Source organism: Primulina huaijiensis, chromosome 6 (genome assembly GCF_012295235.1).
Source record: "Primulina huaijiensis isolate GDHJ02 chromosome 6, ASM1229523v2, whole genome shotgun sequence".
NCBI classification, from domain to species: domain Eukaryota; kingdom Viridiplantae; phylum Streptophyta; class Magnoliopsida; order Lamiales; family Gesneriaceae; genus Primulina; species Primulina huaijiensis.
Window position 1 is genome coordinate 11,431,442 of NC_133311.1, and position 21,036 is coordinate 11,452,477.

General features: G+C 34.4%; 2 protein-coding genes across 2 annotated transcripts; one reads left to right on the top strand and one right to left on the bottom strand.

The window, feature by feature from the left end:
- Nucleotides 1-10,491: 10,491 nt before the first annotated feature.
- On the top strand, nt 10,492-15,409 carry LOC140979080 (uncharacterized). Its single transcript, XM_073444432.1, has 4 exons — nt 10,492-10,719; nt 10,979-12,683; nt 13,293-13,621; nt 13,808-15,409. The coding sequence occupies exons 1-4, from the start codon at nt 10,492-10,494 to the stop codon at nt 15,407-15,409; spliced, it is 3,864 nt and encodes a 1,287-aa protein (XP_073300533.1).
- A 4,910-nt stretch (nt 15,410-20,319) lies between these two features.
- Nucleotides 20,320-21,030, bottom strand: LOC140979081 (uncharacterized). Its single transcript, XM_073444433.1, has one exon. It carries the CDS (start codon nt 21,028-21,030, stop codon nt 20,320-20,322), a length of 711 nt encoding a protein of 236 aa, XP_073300534.1.
- Nucleotides 21,031-21,036: the final 6 nt, after the last annotated feature.

The following is a 21,036-nucleotide window of genomic DNA, read 5'->3' on the forward strand; positions in this document are numbered from 1 at the left end:
TGAAGTTGTGCAGTCCATTGCACAACATGAGTATGATGATGTGTTCATGGGCGATCTACCGTCATTTTCACTTATCATCGAACAAATAAAAGTTCCAGGTATCGCACAAGTTACCACATATCCATAATAAGAGATGATCCTATCTGAAGATGAAGAAGTTGTAGAAGAGGAAGTTGTGCAGAAGGAAAAGTTATTTCCTGAGCCAGTAGAGACAGTACAAGAGGTTGTGAGGATTGAAGGAGTAGTCTCTCTATCGGAAATTACTGAAATTGTAATGCCCGAGATTTTGATTCCATTAATCTGGGATTATTGATTTTTGAATTGATATGATTATAGATGGACCATTCCGAGACCAGATTGGGTGAAGCATGTGATTGATGTATATTTTGTACAGAACTGTTGGCGCCCGAGCGGTAAAAAAAGGCCGCCCGAGCGCCAATGCATCACAAGAATGGGTTTCGGACAGAGAGTCTGGCGCCCGAACTGTAGTTTTTGACCGCCCGAGCGCCAGTGTTCAATAGGATTATGTTCGGGCAGAAGATGTGGCGCCCGGGGGGTAGTTTGTGACCACTCGATCGCCAGTGCATAACGAGTGCGGGCAGAACATTCCGCGCCCGGGCGGTAGTTCTTGACCGCCCGAGCGCCGCCTGAAATATGTGAAAAGAGGACACGTAGCTTAGACATGCAACTTGATATATATAAAGTTGGAATTCATTCATTTCCTCCCAGCAAAAGAAACGATAAGAGCTCCTGGGAAACTACGAGAAATCCTTACGCCTTTTATCTTGTAGATTTTTGATTTACGAAATATCCGTCCGTCTGATTTTAAATCCGACTTCAGTACTGTGTTTCTATCAACGCATGCTTCAACTGGACATAAGTTTTACTACGTTTTGAGATGATTTGAAATTATGGTATTGCCAGAATCTGATATGATTCCTATATGATGTTCTTGATATGTTAGACCTCATATAATCGAAACCGGATTGAAGAACGGATACCGTATAGAATTGTTATGAATTTCGGAGTTGAATTGAGTGAGAATTGATATCAGATTTGTATTATTACGGATTATGAGTTGAGATTGCTATCTGTTGATATTTGTATTGTTGGGTATATTGAGATTGTGCAGTTATGCTGTCGAAACAGAATTTGATTTAATTCTGATTATATCCAGTATTGAATTGATCGGTGTATTGATATTGTACTCCTCGATATTGTCATTCCCAGATTGAGTATTGACAGGCCTTGAGTTCGAGACTTCGATAGAGTCAGATTAACAGACAGAAAGGTATAATTCATGTTGATTCGGGAAGATACAACTCGAGTTAGATTTGATTCGAGTTTCCCAAAATCACATACTAGATCTCTATACCTTGCTATGCTTGTGATTTATCTTGATTTATTTACACGCATTGAGATAGGAGAGTTATTGGCAGATTTGCAAAACTTTCTAGATGTTCGGTGGTATTGAAGCATAGGAGAATATCGACTCCGATTGTAGAGACTCGATACAGACAGGACCGAAGTCTAGGAATAAGATGTACCGCCACCACGATTGGGAGAGTAGGTGGGAGACTTGTTACGTCTTATTCACACCGGGATCCCTAGACTTAGATATGAGTCGAGTCAGAGAATAAGAGTCGAAGAGTTTTATCTGTATTCACTAATGCGTCATAATTACTGATTTATGTATTATGACTTTGTATTTAATTGTATGACATGCATGTATACATGTTTTATACTGGGATTTGTTCTCACCGGAGTTTCCGGCTGTTGTTGTGTCTGTATGTGTGCATAACAACAGGTGGGACAGGATCAGGGTCGAGACAAAGATGAGAGATCGAGATAGCGTGGTGATTACGGGCATAGACGATGAACTAGTGGTTCTACATGTTGATCTGTAGTTGTTTTGTTTAAACGCTAGTTTGTATGACTGTAATGAATCAAGACATGTATTTACTTCGGTTGAAATGAAATAGAGATATCATTTGTGTATGATTTATATACAATTGTTTTTTATATTAAAAAGGAAAATTTTGACCCACATTTTCTAGCAAAGATCCACTTAATCCCAAAAATAATTGAGTTAGAGCCCGGGTCCCCACAGAAATAGATGAAGTGAAGATGGTTGATCCAGAAATTTTAATGATTGAACAAGCAGGACATTCCAAAAATGTTCTTGAAATGTTTATGACATTAGAGTACTGATAAACATAAAAAATGTACATTAATTAAATGTTTTATAATATAAATTTATAGTTTTTGTTTTATTAATTGTTTAAATATTATATGTTTTATAATAAATTGTATAAAAAATAAGTTGTTGTGTAATTATAAGTTTTTTAATATTTTTACAGGTTCGATAAAACAAGAATAACATTGGCGTTGCAAATGGGATTAAGATGATTCTTGGATTTGTAGAAAGTTGATGATAATATCTACAATATTGGTGACAAGCATAAGATAAAAATCCTCTCACAATTGAGATCAAATTAAGCAACAAATAAAGTTACCAAAGGAGTGGTAGTTTTACCATACTCTAGCATTTTGACCATATCTATCAAATTACTTGGTCAAATGGTAAAAAAATTACCACAATTCAAACAACTCAGATATCTACATGTTTTGTTTTATGTGGAAAAGAAAATTCGGATGGGAAGATTTTCAAAAGTGATGTGTATTAAAATATAATTTCTTGAAACACCAATGAAGACTTATGTGTAAAAAAAATAATATTTTATTTGTGGTTATCTCCCCAAATTTGGCTATAAATAGAGGTGCATTGTAATGAATTGAGATATCCCTCATTCTATAAACAAATCTTTGAGTTCATAATATTTCTCTCTTTATTTTTCCTTTATTTCTTCATTTAAATATAATTAGCATGTTAATTTCATATTCAAAGTTTTATACTTTGAATAATGAGTAGCTAACTTCCCAAGGTTGAGATGAAACGGTGAAGCTCTTGGTATGATAATAAGGTTATTAAAAGGTAATAATCTATATTTTATATTATTTAATCATTATTTATTGTTTATGTTATATTTATTTCTTTAAGCATTTTTATATCCTACTTATAAGTGGGAGTTTTGATTTATTGTTGCTATATGTTATACTAAATTCTTGGAACTATTTAAATGTTAGTTTTGTATTACCAACCATTTGAAGTGGATGCCTTGATTTATTATATATGAATATATCATAATATTAAATTCTTGGAACCATTTAAATGTTAGTTTGGTATTACCAACCATTTAAAATGGATGCCTTGATTTATTATATATCAATATATCATAATATTAATTTTTTGGTACCATTTAAATGTTAGTTTGGTTTTACCAACTATTTAAAGTGGGAACCTTGATTTAGTGTTTACAAATATATATAACACAATAAATACTTGACAACATTTATAAGTTTTGGTATATATTTTATACTTATAAGAAAATAGTATATAACATAATATAAATATGATTATTTAATATATTGGAACCATTTTNTACCTGCTATTGGGAGTGCAACAATCAAAGTCGCATCAAGTGCACCAAGAAAGCACACGCTGCCACTACATCTCTTGTTGGACAAATTCAAGTGAATCATTTTTAGTTATCTTCCAAAATTGATGTTGCGAATTCAAATCTAAATGAGAAGATTGATGATGTCAGTAATCAAATGAATGTTGTGCCCAACTACCTAAAAGCCCTGAGTGGTATTGACAAAAAAGGTAGTGAGCAATATCCAGAAGAAAACTGAATCCAAAATTCAGACTCAAAAGAAAGAGCAGCCGCAACCGAAGTCAACTCATAAATCTAAGCACTCTAGATCGCTCAAAAAATGTAATAAGAAATAGTGCTTCTGTGTATCAATGTAACAGTTTTGCATTTTTTTTTTATTTCAGATTTTATATAAATTCAATTTTTTCTGTGAGTACATAGTTTGTCAATCAACAAAAAAGAGGAAATTCATGGATCAATTAAGTTTTGGTGAAAGATGGCAACTATTTGAAGAAAATTTACAGAGCCTAGACAAACTAGAAACTGATCATTCATGCATAAAAGTTTTCCTGACGTAAAACTGATATTCAGAACCCAACAGGTGTCTAAGCATTACTAATGGAAGCTAACTAATAGAAAGGCTATCCATAGAGGTTCACTGACCAGTTTGCATTATTGAACGAGTCAGTCTGTTCGACAGAAATTCTCTAAAGATGTCTAGAATATTCTTTGAAGAGCAGAACCAAGCTAATATTGGAAAAAAATCTTCAAAATAGCTTTATCAGTCCGTTAGAATGACAGAGTCCATGCACACTAACAAAAGTGTATGATTTGTTAAAAAAGACAATGACATGACAACAACGATAACTGTATTTTAAAATGACTATCTGATTCGAAAAGGCAATCTTTGCAATAAAGTTTATAAATAGATCAATTGGATGGACTCTAAAAAATCTCTAATCCTCTAATCTTCGGATCTTTCAAGTGAATTTTGAGTATCAAGTCTTTGAGAGCCTAACTGACCGAGCAGTTATTCAAGCACAAACTAAAGTTTCCTATTCTGATCATTAAGGATCATTTGTGCTTTAAAGTTTTTCATTGCAAAATACTTGTAATTGTCTATAAGAAGTCTTAATGATAATCTTAATTGATTAAGTTGTGAGCATATTAAAAGTTTCAGTTAGGCAGTGGCAAGTCATAATGAAATGGATATTTGAAAAATATTGTAATTATCAAAGAATTTTAGTGAAAACCCTTCTTGAGAGGAAGAAATAGTGATGTATGAATTATTCAAGTATCCGAACATCAAGAAACATATTTGTGGATTTACATTTTTCCGTTACCTTATTTTTGCTTTCAATTTCGTAGCCTAATTGTTCATTAGTATAGCCATTTAAGGTGTTCAAACTAGTTCAATGAGCTTTTTTTTTTAACAGTACCCAACTGTTGTCTTATTGATAGCCAACTGACGAGAATTTCAATTCTATATTATTAACCCAACCGAAATATGTTCCATACTTTGTTGAGATTATTTATTCACCCTCTTTAAACCAATCTCCCGATCCCTACCCATTGGACATTTCACTATCAATGAAAACGAATCTTTGAATTCCTATTCACCACTGAAAGGAACCACTTAAATTTTTTGACCCGAAACCCAATTCTATATTTCACTGAGGGAGAGTTGATTTTAAATCCCTAAATCCAAAGATAAGATTATGTTTAGTTTTTGTTAGTGACATTTTTTCTCCTACAGTCTCATATTCACATAAAAAAATGTTTATGCACTCCTTATGTTCACATATGTTTTTCCGGATGAAACTCGATATAGAAAATTGAAAATATGATANTCCTTATTAAAGAAAATGCCATTTAAAAATAATCGTAAGTAATTACCAATAAAAATATAGCGAAGTAAAATCGAGTAAAAATCCTAACATCAATCAGTAAATAAAATAGCATATAAATGCTCAAATCCTCTCAATAACTTAAAATCGTAAACGTGCGGAAAATCATGAGGTCCTCGGGTCGTGTCGCCCACCATGACTGCCGGCTCAGAGTTCAGCACCTCTAGCCCCCTCAAAATCCTGATCACCTGCAGCACACACACCTAGTGAGTCTAAAGACTCAACACATCTGTCAAAACATACATTTCATGTAACAAACAGCAATGAAAAATATCGTAATCAACATACATTTCATGCCTGCGGTAAAATCATATGCATAATTGTGACCTGCCAAAACATGTCAATAATCATAGTACGTATCATCGTATCAACATATACGTGTTCATTTTATTAATTTGAATTCCGTTCGTCAGCTGTGACTTTCGTATTATCATGTCATTCGATGGATCCATCTACGTGTAACCGAGGTACCCAGCGGCGGAGGCATCAGCGACAGCATTACCCATCCACTGTGCCCCAACCTATCGTGTCATCATGTCATCGTGTCATCGTATTAGTCACAACCAACTCACATCCTTCAAAAACGTGTCATCATTTCACCACTTAAATAAAAGCATGCATATACATAATTTTTCCTTTAAACCAAGCAGGCAACATATTTATCGTAATTTCATAAAAATCATGAACATGATGTATAAACATTTAAAATATCATAAATTTGTGCTCAGGGCGCTGCGAGTACCTAAATCTCACCCCGGGTGCAAAATGACCATTTTGCTCATAGAAACCCAAAAATTATCGTTTTACCCCTGGGCATCAAAAATTGACCTGAAGCTTAGCAAACTCTTTAAAATGTCCCAAAACATATTTATAAGCATTCCTAGACATAAACTCGAACCCATTTTATAATTTAACCGATTCGTTTTAAAACTTGGACCGGGGTCCCTGTTTTACCCCTGAACCGAACCGAAACTCAACCAAATTTTTCCCAACTTAAAACACCACTTAATATCACCAAGGTAGCCCTAAAACTCTCAAAATTCGACCCACCCAAGCCCCCGAACACTCTGCTGTACGCTGCTGAAATTCCAGCACCTATTCCAACAAAACCCACTCGCTCAACTCGGTCCTAGCTTGCTAACCACTCCAACCAGCCCCAAACCAATCTACTAGGGACCAAGACCAGACCCTAAGGGACCTACCAGACCCACACAACCAGCCCCATGGAGCTTACACAACGGAAACAAGCGCTAGAACCCTAAGGAACACTACTGCGACCGATTCTCACTAACCCACGCTCGATCGCCTACAGGGCTTGTTCCCGCAGTGCTCGAGCCTTCCTAGGCCGTGTCTCAGACCCACCAAGGTCTGGTCCATGCCTTGGATTGGCCCTTGTGCCGCTGGTTCAAGCAGATCGGCCAAAACTCCTCACCAACGAGCCTATGCTTCAAGGAACGCACTCAACTCCTTCTTGATTCGACACAGCCTAGTATCCAACTTACACTCCCTTCTTCCTCGATGATTACAGACCTATAGCATCACCAACCAGCAGCCCTTCCACAACAGATTATCAGGAACGTGAGTGAATAGGAAGAAATACATAACCGAAGCAAAGAAAACCGAATATCCTTCATGCATCAAGCTGGATAAAAAATTATCATGCATAAACACATTCATCAGCATATAAAACGTGCATGATGCATAAAAAATGATACAAAGCATGCCTTGATGAGGTATATACGCGAGGAGATCGAAGAACGATTGCCGGAGGAATTTCTCTTTGCAAGAAAGGTGGTAGCCGAAGCCTTGCTGGTGGAATTCTGCTGAAACCCGAGAGATTTTGATAGGGAGAGGGTGTCGGCTGGTTGTAGGAGTTTAGGCTTAGGTTAGGGTTAATTAGTTGTTTAATTAAATAGATAACAATTAGCTAATGAACCCTAAATTGCTTAATTAAAGTTTAAAAAGAGTTTTAAGCCCAGCAAACTTAAAATTAGGCCCATTAAGTCCAAACACACACTAGAAAAATATTTCGTGTTGGAATGTTTTTGAAAATATTAGCCGAACCCTCAATAAGTCTCCCGATTTGATAAAATTTACGTACCGCTGAAAATATGTTCTGGCGGGTAAAAATACCCAACAAAGCCCATTTCTTGAAAAATACGTTTAAAACACCTTATAATAATTAATAAAAATTAATCCTGTAATAAAATAATTTTCCTGATAATTCTCCGGTCTCCGTTCCTCGTTCGAGCGCGAAATGTACCTAGAAAACCTAATGCATGAACTTTTAAAATTTCATTAAATAAATTCTATGATGCAATAATTATGCATAAAATGCACAAAAATAATTAAACACATAATTTATAAATAAAAATCCTAGATTTCTTGCATTCAGGTTACGTGAATTAAATCCATGGACCTTACAATATTAATAGCAAATTTGATACTTGAATATCGTATATTAATATCACATGTCTAATATTTTGTACTAATTTTCATCCGAACAAACACATGTCATTGATACAAATACTTATTATACATGTTTGGGTACTCAAAAATCATATATCAGTACCAGATCTGAAACATTTGGTACTCTAATATCATATATTAGCATCATATTTTCAAAGTTTTGTATCAATTCTCATTTGAAAAAAGAGGGGTATTAATACCAATACTTGTGTTAATTGCCTTATTCTTCGATATAACATAAATGAAAATATTCTATTGGGGAATTATTGAAAATTTACTCTTGCATTAATTGCCTTTAGGGATGTAAATGAACCAAACTGTTTGCGAGCTATTCGAAGCTCGGTTCGATAAAAAGCTCGTTTGAGTTCGTTTGTTAATTATATCAAACCAAACTCAAGCTCGATTTCGAGCTTGAAAATTTAATTAAACCAAGCTCAACCCTAAGGATATTCGGCTCGTGAGCTCGCAAACATGTTTGATAATAGGCTCGCTGTAAGAATATGATTTATTATTATTAATTATTAGTATTAGTGTTATATTTATTATCTATTATGGAGTTCAAAACATTGACAAACATGAGCTCAAAACATTGAAAAACAAGAGCTCAAAACATTGAAAAACAAGAGTTCAAAACATTGAAAAAACAAGAGTTCAAAACATTGAAAAACAATTGTGCCCAAATTTTTGACTAAAATAATTAAAATATTTTAAAGCATGCATTAAATTATAAGAATTATTCTCCAATCTTACCTATAAATAGATGTTTTGAGAATGAGGGAAGACACACCATAAACCTCTCAAACTAGAGCATGAATGAAGCTTGGACACCATCAACATTTTCTTGAGTGATATTTTCGAGCTAGAAATTCTGTTCATTTTCGAGAGAAACTTCCAGTCCAACGGTTTATTTAAATCTAATCTCCACCGTTCATATTATACTTTCATATGTTTTCAAAATCATATCAAAATTTCCGCCTCATCCATACGGTCAAATTTTGTGAAACAATTCGGCAAGAAAACTGCTCGGATTTCAACCGAGTTTAGCTAATTTACGCATTTTCGGACGATAAATTCCAGCTTGTTTCTTCCGTAATTTTGGAGCACCTTTTTCGGTAAGTGGGCTTATGTTTTAAAGTATTTAAGTATGTTTTCGAAAAATCGATCGACATGATATATTCCTTCGATTTGATATATGAATATTTCGTTTCGATAAATTGTTAAGCATGTTTAAATCAATTTCAAATGCATGTTCCTTTAGTTTCAAAATTATGTTGTTTTCGTTTCATGTTATATTCTAATATATATTCTTAAACATCAATTTGGTGTATTCTAAGAATTATGTTTAAAGGCTCTGTTATGATTCAAGTTAGAAATGGTAAAAAGGAAAATTTTCCTAAAACATGATAAGATATGACAAGTTTATGACCCCGATGCGGTGGGTAATAATAACCGATATATGGCCTCACCCCTTAGAGGAATTACATATAGGGGACTGATCAGTAACACCATGGATAATAAGATGAAATAACAATGCAATACGAATAATATATGATATGTCTATATGCATATGATAAGTTATGCTCATTGTTAATATCATGTCCTGATTTTGTTATGAATTATTATTGTGACATGAAATTCATTTAATATTTACATAAATATATATAAGTTATGTCGTGTCGATCATTTTGTCTATTTATTGTTCCGACGTTTGTTGAGGCACGGAAAATTTCGAATTGTTAAGATCTATATATGTATATCCTTGTGTTATTGTGATCGATCGTCCCCCACTTGCTGAGTATTTCACAAAATACTCACCCTTACACCTATCACTCCCAGATAAGAATGAAAAACAAGTTGAAGAAGAAGAGCAAATGCATTTCTGGGGATGGTAACAAGGTTTCAGTTGATCAAGACATACTTTGGAATTTGGCTATCTTTTATTTTTACGTTGTTCGCTTCCGCACTCGTTTGTTAAGTTGATTACGTTGTAAAGACAAAGTATGTTTTATGAAAAAGACTGGTTTGGTTGTACACTGTACTACGAGACTTGTTGATTTAGGATTGAATAATTGTAAAAAGACGCCGGATGTCAACCCACCCCGGTATCGGGACGTGACATTTAAGTGGTATCAGGGCCCTCCAGGTTCATAATCCGGCTGGAAAATTGCCATAGGAAATTTGACAAAGTCAGTTTTTGGCAAGACCATAGCGAATTCCTACCAATGAACAATATTCACTATTCTTATCGTGACATCTGAAAATCGCAACATTCTATTGTTGAAGCATCCAAAATCACGTTTTGACGTTTTTGGGTAATAATCGTGAATATCATAACTCCTTATTCTAAGCCTTTCCATTTGTTTTATTTCAGGAAATGGCTCCCCGTACTCGTGCTGAAATACCCAAACGTATGCGTGAACTCGCCCTTAGCGACCACGAAATTGCGATGGCACATCTTAGAGCGCAACTTTATGAGGAACAACAAAAATATCAAGATCAATTGTTAGCCAAAGACTTGGCATTATCTTAACTCAGAAGAAAAACAGCACGAAATGACCAAGAACAAACTAGAGGCTTCCCAAACAATAGCCCTTGAAATGGATGGATTACGCTAACGAATGTTAGAGGAATCCCAAGCACTACAGTCTCAGATTCAACAAATGTTGCTAATGGAAAAACAACGCCGTCAGCAAGATGAGGCAACCATTCAAGAACTGCAGAATTCGGTGCAGAATTTGACTATGCAAAATGAACAATTACATAATCATGCTCATCATCTTGAGGATGCCATCATTATGGCATTGGAGCCAGAATTAGAACCGGTAGAAGAACAGATGGAAGATGAAGTACTAGGAGATGGCGAGATTTTAGATGATTGAGTATTTAGTGTCGTGACTATTTGTAATAAGAATTGATAACCCATTTTCTTTCTTTTGCTTCTTATCATTGCACTTCTGAAAACTTTGATTTGTATTGCTTTTCCTTTTCATTGGAATCAATAAAAAGTTTATTTGATCTATTCCTTGATTGATTTCATATTTGAGATAATCTTCAATATTTTTGTACATAATTATTCAAACCTCTTAGAAATTCTCATGCGTGTAGGAAACGGCAGAGAGACCCCATCGTACCAACCGCAACCCGCGATATGCCAATCGCAACAATGATTGCAACAACAATAACAACGAAGATACACCACCACCAGCAAGAGTTGGCCTTAGCAGAGAATATTTAATGGCCATAGCAACCATTGTGGCAACAACTCTCCAAGGAATGAGCGATTTAAATACCAACACTAATCAGCCACCACCACCTCCACCACCGAATGGAATCAAACACCATTATGAATCTCTTCGGAGGAATCGAGTCCCAACGTTTGACGGCAACCCTGACCCAGAAGTTGGTCGAGGCTGGCTCAAGAATATTGAGACACAACTCCAATTGCTTGAAGTGCCAAATGAACTAAAAGTGACTGTGGTGACACCATTCCTAGAAGAAAAGGCGGCTAAATGGTGGGAGACAATCTCAGCAAATATGATAGAAGTCGGACCAATCACATGGCAAAGATTTCGAGAAGCATTCTTGAAACAGTACTATCCATCAGAGTTGAGATTAAAATTGTTGAGTGAATTCGAGAATTTTACTCAAACCCCTGATATGTCTGTTGTGGAGTACACTTCTAAATTCAACTCCCTTGGAACCTATGCTCCTGCCATCATGGCAGATGATATCCTGAAGATGCATCGTTTCAAACGTGGTCTGAACAGCCGTATCCAATCAGCTCTGGCAGTTTACCAACCCACAGGTTTTGATGATTTAATGGGAGCAGCCATTAGAGCTGAGACTGATATCAAGCGCCGAGAAGATGAAAATAAAAATAAACGACCTCTCTCTGGACAATCTTTTCAAGGTAAACAACCAGTTAAAAGGTCGAACCAATCGAGTGGACCATTCAAGGGAACTCCTTCCAATTCAACTACAACATTCTCAAGCATAAAACCGTGTCCATTATGCAACTACCGACACATTGGAGAATGTCGAAGGAACACTGGTGCTTGCTTCGATTGTGGGAAGATGGGACACCGAATTGCTAATTGTCCTGAACCATTAAAGAAAACGACATGGTCAAACACTAATGCTACCCTCAACAAGCCAAAGGAGAATAAGACCAATGCTCGTATGTTTGCCATAACTCAAGAAGAGGCAGATGATGCAAACGATGTCGTGGTAGGTACCATTATAATTAATAAAATTTCAGCTTATGTGTTGTTTGACTGTGGTGCCACTCATTCATTTATTTCTAAGAGATTCACTAAGATGTTAGGGCTTATACCAGAGATACTTGTTGAACCTTTTAGAATTGCTACTCCTACCAGTAAAACAATTGAAACACATAAGATACATCGGAACTACATAGTATATATCAATGAGCACACATTCAACGCTGAATTGATTCAAGTCAACATGGTGGAGTTCGACGTTATTCTGGGAATGGATTGGTTATCCAAGAGTCATGCAATAGTAGATTGTCGGCGTAAGATTATCAAACTTCGAACTCCTAGCCAAAAAGAAATCACATACCATGGCAAGGCTAAGAAACATAAATCACTCCTTTCTGCATCTCAAACCTGGAAAGCCATGAAGTCTGGAGAAATAGTCTACCTAGCAATGGTAAATGAAGGAAAAGAAGGAGTCGAGCTCAAGATAGAAGATATTCCAGTGGTACAAGAATTTTCGGATGTCTTTCCAGAAGAGTTACCTGGAATGGTCCCGGACCGTGAGATAGAATTCGAGATTAACTTGGTACCAGGTGCTACACCAATATCAAAGACACCCTATCGAATGGCTCCAGTAGAACTCAATGAGCTAAAAGAACAACTCCAAGAGTTGTTAGACAATAAACAAATCAGACCAAGTGTCTCTCCTTGGGGAGCTCCAGTCTTATTTATAAAAAAAAAAGATGGAAGTATGAGATTGTGTATCGATTATAGAGAACTCAACAAGATCACAATCAAAAACAGATATCCTCTTCCAAGGATAGATGATCTTTTCGATCAACTCAAAGGAGCCACAGTATTTTCCAAGCTTGATTTAAGAACATGATATCATCAACTGAAGGTCAAACCAGAAGACGTTCCAAAGACAGCTTTCAGAACAAGATAAGGCCATTATGAGTTTACGGTAATGCCATTTGGATTGACAAATGCTCCAGCAGCTTTCATGGATCTCATGAACAGAGTATTCACGCCATTTCTCGACAAATTTGTGGTAGTATTTATCGATGACATTCTCATATATTCCCCAAGTGAAGTGGATCACAAAGAACATCTTCACCTGACTCTTCAAATGTTAAGAGCAAAAGAGTTATACGCGAAATTCAAGAAATGCGAATTCTGGCTAAAAATTGTGACTTTCTTAGGCCATATCATTTCAAAAGAAGGAGTATCTGTGGACCCTAAAAAGGTGGAAGCAATCACTGGCTGGTCGAGACCTAAGGCAGTAACTGAAATTCAAAGCTTTCTGGGATTGGCAGGTTACTATCGAAAATTTGTTGAAGGTTTCTCTTCAATAGCTACGCCTCTTACAAAACTCACACAAAAGAACTCAAAATTTAACTGGAGTGAGGAGTGTGAAAAGAGCTTCCAAACGCTCAAGGAAAAGCTTGCATCTACACCAGTACTGGTTCTACCCACTGAGGACAAAAGCTTTACCATTTACAGTGAAGCATCAAAAGAGGGTTTAGGATGCGTACTCATGCAAGAAGGAATCGCATATGCATCAAGAAAATTGAAGCCGTACGAGAAAAATTATCCTACTCACGACCTCGAACTAGCTGCGGTAGTTTTTGCCTTAAAAATTTGGAGGCATTATCTTTACGTCGCCAAATGCGAGATCTTCACAGATCATCAAAGTCTCAAGTATTTGTTCACACAGAAAGAATTGAACATGAGGCAGAGAAGATGGATTGAATTGTTAAAAGATTATGATTTAACAATAAGCTATCACCCGGGCAAGGCAAATAAGGTAGCTGATGCTTTAAGTAGGAAAAACATGGGTAAAGTGATCCTAGCTTCACTTTCTGCACAACCCTCCCTTCAAGAAACAATCAAGTTAAGACAGAATCAAGATCCTACTTTGACAAAACTTAAAGAACAAGTCAAAGAAAAGAAGTCACAAGATCTTCATATAGACGAGAAGGGAGTTTTGTGGATGAAAAGACAATTGTGTGTACCAAACATCGAGAATCTTCGGCAGGAAGTAATGTCTGAAGCACATAAATCAAAATTTTCGGTTCACCCCGACAGTACAAAAATGTACAGAGATTTAAAGAAAAATTTCTGGTGGAGCGGAATGAAGAAGGATGTAGCAGAATACATCTCTAGATGCCAGGTCTGTCAACAAGTTAAAGCTGAACATCAACGGCCTGGAGGACTTCTTCAACCCTTGGAAATTCCAGAATGGAAATGGGAACATATTTCCATGGATTTTGTAGTAGGTTTACCAAAGTCTAGGCAAAGTCATATTGGAATATGGGTAATCGTAGATAGACTCACAAAATCTGCACATTTTCTACTTGTCCGCATGAATTATAATCTGGAAAAATTGGCTACCATATACATGGACAATATTGTGCGATTACATGGAGTTCCGGCAAGCATTCTGTCTGATAGAGATCCAAGATTTGTATCTCGGTTCTGGAAAAGTTTTCAACAAGCTATGAGGACTAAGGTTACTCTCAGTACAGCTTATCACCCTCAAACTGATGGCCAAACAGATAGAACAATACAAACCCTTGAAGATATGCTACGAGCATGTGTTTTAGAATTCAGTGGTAATTGGAGTGAATATCTACCTTTAATTGAGTTCGCTTACAATAACAGTTATCATAGCAGTATTGTAATGGCTCCATACGAAGCTCTGTACGGCCGAAAATGTCGATCACCTCTATACTGGGATGAGGTAGGAGATAAATCCATAATTGGACCTGAACTTGTCCAAGAAACCGTAGACAAAGTAACAATTATTAAAGAAAGACTCAAAATTGCTCAAGATCGACAGAAAAGTTGGGCGGATCTAAAGAGGAGACAAGGGGAGGGCACCGGTGGAGAAAAAGATTACGGAAAAGTTTCTCCCATGAAAGGAGTTGTTCGATTCAATAAAGCTGGGAAATTACATCCTCGTTACATAGGACTTTTTGAAATTTTAGAAAGAATCGGAACATTGGCATACAGACTAGCATTGCCACCAGATATGTCAAGAATTCATAATGTATTTCATGTTTCACAATTGAGGAAATACATCCCAAATCCAAGTCATGTTCTTGAAACTGGACCGCTCCTGATGGAAAGTAATCTGAATGAAATAATAAGATATGAAGAAGTTCCAATTCGAATTTTGGACACCAAAGAACAAGTATTAAGGCGACACAATATTTCCTATGTTAAGATACAGTGGTCTAATCATACCGAAAGAGAAGCTACTTGGGAACTAAAAGAGAAGATGTTCGAGCAATATCCCTATCTTTCGAAAATCTAGAAAACTCAAGTTTCAGGGACGAAACTTCCAATAAGGAGGGATGAATGTAAGAATATGATTTATTATTATTAATTATTAGTATTAGTATTATATTTATTATCTATTATGGAGTTCAAAACATTGACAAACATGAGCTCAAAACATTGAAAAAGAAGAGCTCAAAACATTGAAAAACAAGAGTTCAAAACATTGAAAAAACAAGAGTTCAAAACATTGAAAAACAATTGTGCCCAAATTTTTGACTAAAATAATAAAAATATTTTAAAGCATGCATTAAATTATAAGAATTATTCTCCAATCTTACCTATAAATAGATGTTTTGAGAATGAGGGAAGACACACCATAAACCTCTCAAACTAGAGCATGAATGAAGCTTGGACACCATCCACATTTTCTTGAGTGATATTTTCGAGTTAGAAATTCTGTTCATTTTCGAGAGAAACTTCCAGTCCAACGGTTTATTCAAATCTAATCTCCACCGTTCATATTACACTTTCATATGTTTTGAACATCATATCAAAATTTTCACCTCATCCATACGGTCAAATTTTGTGAAACAATTCGGCAAAAAAACTGCTCGGATTTCAACCGAGTTTAGCTAATTTACGGATTTTCGGACGATAACTTCCAGCTTGTTTCTTCCGTAATTTTGGAGCACCTTTTTCGGTAAGTGGGCTTATGTTTTAAAGTATTTAAGTATGTTTTCGAAAAATCGATCGACATGATATATTCCTTCGATTTGATATATGAATATTTCGTTTCGATAAATTGTTAAGCATGTTTAAATCAATTTCAAATCCATGTTCCTTTCGTTTCAAAATTATGTTGTTTTCGTTTCATGTTATATTCTACTATATATTCTTAAACATCAATTTGGTGTATTCTAAGAATTATGTTTAAAGGCACTGTTATGATTCAAGTTAGAAATGGTAAAAAAGAAAATTTTCCTAAAACATGATAAGATATGACAAGTTTATGGCCCTGATGCGGTGGGTAATAATAACCGATATATGGCCTCACCCCTTAGAGGAATTACATATAGGGGACTGATCAGTAACACCATGGATAATAAGATGAAATAACAATGCAATACGAATAATATATGATATGTCTATATGCATATGATAAGTTATGCTCATTGTTAATATCATGTCCTGATTTTGTTATGAATTATTATTGTGACATGAAATTCATTTAATATTTACATAAATATATATAAGTTATGTCGTGTCGATCATTTTGTCTATTTATTGTTCCGACTTTTGTTGAGACACGTAAAATTTCGAATTGTTAAGATCTATATATGTATATCCTTGTGTTATTGTGATCGATCGTCCCCCACTTGCTGAGTATTTCACAAAATACTCACCCTTACACCTCTCACTCCCAGATAAGAATGAAAAACAAGTTGAAGAAGAAGAGCAAATGCATTTCTGGGGATGGTAACAAGGTTTCAGTTGATCTAGACATACTTTGGAATTTGGCTATCTTTTATTTTTACGTTGTTCGCTTCCGCACTCGTTTGTTAAGTTGATTACGTTGTAAAGACAATGTATATTTTATGAAAAAGACTGATTTGGTTGTACACTGTACTACGAGGCTTGTTGATTTACGATTGAATAATTGTAAAACAACGCCGGATGTCAACCCACCCCGGTATCAGGACGTGACACTCGCAAATATGTTCGATAATAGGCTCGCGAGCTCGAGCTTGGCTTGTTTAGGTGGCTCGTAAGCTCGAGTTCGAGCTCGACTCATTTAGGTGGCTCATAAGCTCGAACTTGGCTCATTTTTTGACTTGAAAAATAAAAATATTAGTACTAATGTTAATGGAAGGAATTAAACACAAAATATAGTTGAAAAAAAGATGAATTTACACCATATAGTCACAATTATATTTTTTTATCTTACTTGCATATCATTATATTGATTAAAAAATAAAATTTATTTGGAACACAGCGAATGGAGTATTATAGGAGTGAAATTATTGCAATGTTATTTATATGGTGATATCAGTGTATGACGAATATTTGTTATTTGGATGCTAGATGTATTATTTTGGGATTTTCAATAATATAATGAGTTTATGTTTTTTAGTTGTTATTTTTGTCGTTTTGGTTATTTATGAATGAATTTATATTTTTATATCTGATTTAAAATTAGTTCATAGATAGATTTAATTTTTAACAAGCTCAAATCAAGCTCAAACTCGAGCTCAATTCTATGCTTTACGAGCTTGAAAACGAGCCGAACTCAAGCCAGACTTGTTAAACATGATAAACGAGCTATTAATGAATCAAGCTCGAGCCCGGCTTGATTAACATGATAAACGAGCTTTTAACGAGTCGAGCTCGAGCTTTTTTCGAGCTTAGTAATTTCAATACAAACCGAGCTCGAGCTTGATAATAGAAGCTCGAGCCTCAAACAATCTTAAACGAGCCAAGTTCAAGCCTGATACTGTTTGGTTTGGTTTGGATTGTTTACATCCCTAATTGCCTTATTCTTAGATATAAGAAGTAAGTATTTAAATTTTTTTTGCCTTTGTCAAAAATTTTATAAGTAGACGTCTTGTTAGACGGTTTCATGGATATAGTGACGACAATTTTGTCTATATTTGTTGTGAAAAATAATATTTGTTTTGTATAAAAATGATATTTTTTATGGATCAGTTGATTCATCTCACCAATTCGAATTGTGGTTGGTCTCATAGAAATTTTTGTGGTATTTTTTTCTCAATATTTGCAAACATTATTTTCCAATCGAAAATTAAGATATTAAATTGAAACATATCTTGAATTTAATCTTTTAATAATCCATATTACTATCCTAATTTGATAACAATTTTCTAGATGAAGGTACTAAATTAAATAAGTGGATAGCTAAAATTTCTCGTACCATTGTTGTGTTTCAATACTTTGACAGTTTTGTATTAATCAAATTGAATAACGGGTAGAATTTTAATATAAATATTTTATAGAAATTGAGCCTTCGTCTCGAGTAATAGACCATTTTATAAAAGAGTAGGTCTCTTATGAGACAGTCTCACAAATCTTTATCTGTGAGACGGGTCAACCCTACCGATATTCACAATAAAAAGTAATACTCTTAGCATAAAAAGTAATATTTTTTCATGGATGACCTAAATAAGATATCCGTCTCACAAAATATGACCCGTGAGACCGTCTAACAAGTTTTTGCCTTTATAAAATTTGCTAATTATGCGACCGTTCAAGAATTGTGTCGATGAGAATATGATTAGATAAATATTTATAAAATATTTAGATAAAAATGTTTCTTTACAAAAGTTTTATAAAATATTTTCTAAATTTTATTTTAAAAATAAATATGTATTTATATATCTATTTAAAAAATATTTTTAAAATTGATGAGATGTATGATTATTCTAAAAATATATAAAAAAAAACGTCATTCAATTGTTTTTAAAAAGCTATATTTGAATTTTTTTTCATTTTACAAAAATTTTATTTAAACAGATATTTTTTGTTTTTTTATTTTATTTATAAAACACCTGAAAACATTTTTAAAACTAGTTACTATGCACACGCGATGCGTGTGTGTACAATCTTTTTTATTATTATCAATGGACTAAAGTGAAATTTGACAAATTATTGAAAGACTAAATTGATATTTGAATTGTTGAAATAAAAATAAAAGTGTGTGTTGAAATTAAAACAAAACAAAAAACAAAAAAAAGTGTAATATTAATATCATATAAGACTAAAATTGGAGAAAAAAAAATTTGGTGTCCCCTCTAGGTAGTTATTATCATGTCGCACTTAATATAATAACTAGCCACCGAGGCACACGCAACGAGGCACACGCATTGCGTGTGTCATGAATATATGAGGCTAATATATTAAACCTTCGTGATTTTACAACACCATGAGAGTAGAAAAATTTGTACTTCATCAATGAAAAGCAAGGAATTCCAAAGCTTAAATAAATATGTCAAACTCAATTTGTTACCTCTCATGATATATGTGTTGATTATAAAAAAATAATATTCTTTTAAATCAGTAATATCATATCATGAGAAATAATGATTAAATTCAATGTAAAAAAGTCAAAAAATAGTCAAAAAAATTGTCTAAAAAATATGAGAACTCTGCTAGATCTTGAATCATCTGAGTTTAAAATTTACCAACCAAATTGTAAATTTCTCTTTAAAGATTATAATAAAACAATGTCTAAGAAGTCCTAATATAATGATTTATCGAATCTGTTGAGAATATGTGAGAGATTAGATCATAATATCTTGAAGCTCGTAATAAATATATTAGCTCACCTGCAAGATCAAAACGAACTGACGAATATGATATGACCATTAATATAATGCAACATAATAAATGATAGGTAATAAACTAATTCACTGTTAAAAACAAATCAGATGAAGATGGGGGCGAGGAGATTGATCCATTGAATTGAGTATGTCATTTATACAAATATTTTGTTTGCAACCAATATCATTCAGCTTTTGAGGAAAAAAAACACAAAGGCAATTCATAATCAGCAAAGAAATTCAACTTAAGCCAACAATCAAATAATCATAAATAACATGATTATCCATTAGGCACTACCCAAGTACAGTTTAAATTTGATTCAATAAATATAGAAAGTATAGTAGCAATGCCAAATATGGTTTTCGGGTTGCGTGATAAGATAGAAGATGACAAATAGATAATCATGGGCATAGATAAAAACATGTACATAATAGATGGTGCCACATATAGATGAATGTGGTTGAACATAGATAATGGAATTTATTAGCATCCCTCAAATTCTAACGTTGAAACATGTAACATGTATTTAATGATTATTGTAAATAATTGTACATAATGTTTTTTTTAAAAAAAAATTAGAATAAAGAGAGTTGACTTACTCACAATTAATTATTCTCTATTAGGTAGCAATACGTCTTTGAAAACCACGTTTCTTGTGAATACTCCAGATTGACGTTCTAAATTCCCATCTTTTACCAGAATTTTGGTAGAATTTTGTGAGACTCCACTTGAAAGTGCCACATATAGCTGACCATGGCTGAACACATGGTTACGCAAAAATATGTCAATATTTGGGATTGTTTGACCTTGTGCTTTGTTTATTGTCAGAGCAAAACTAAGCCTTATGGGAAACTGTCGACGTGTCAACTCAAATGGTAATCCAGAAGTATCTTCATTTTTCAAGGGCATTCTATGTAGAAAGAATCTGGTACCCTTGTAAGGACCTGTTATGATCTCACCATCTATAAAATTTCTACCAAGACTGCGGCATATTAATCTTGTTCCATTGTATAGCCCAAGTTCGGGCGCAACATTTCTCAAGAGCACGATAGGACTTCCTACTTTCAATATGATTTTATGTGGTGGCAAACCACTTGGACAAAGGGAATTCAAAAATTCTTCTTGAAAGAGGTTGTGATTGTCGTCTTCTACATTATCCCAAGAGGTATACTCTTTTTCCTCTCCAGGAAACTTGATAATGAGCATTTGATTAATATTGTCGACATCAACATTTTTTGGTGTGATGATGGCTCTATCAACCATATAGTTTTCATCTTTAACATGATTTATCATATCAGGAATAACAGAATCAATCAACATCTGAAT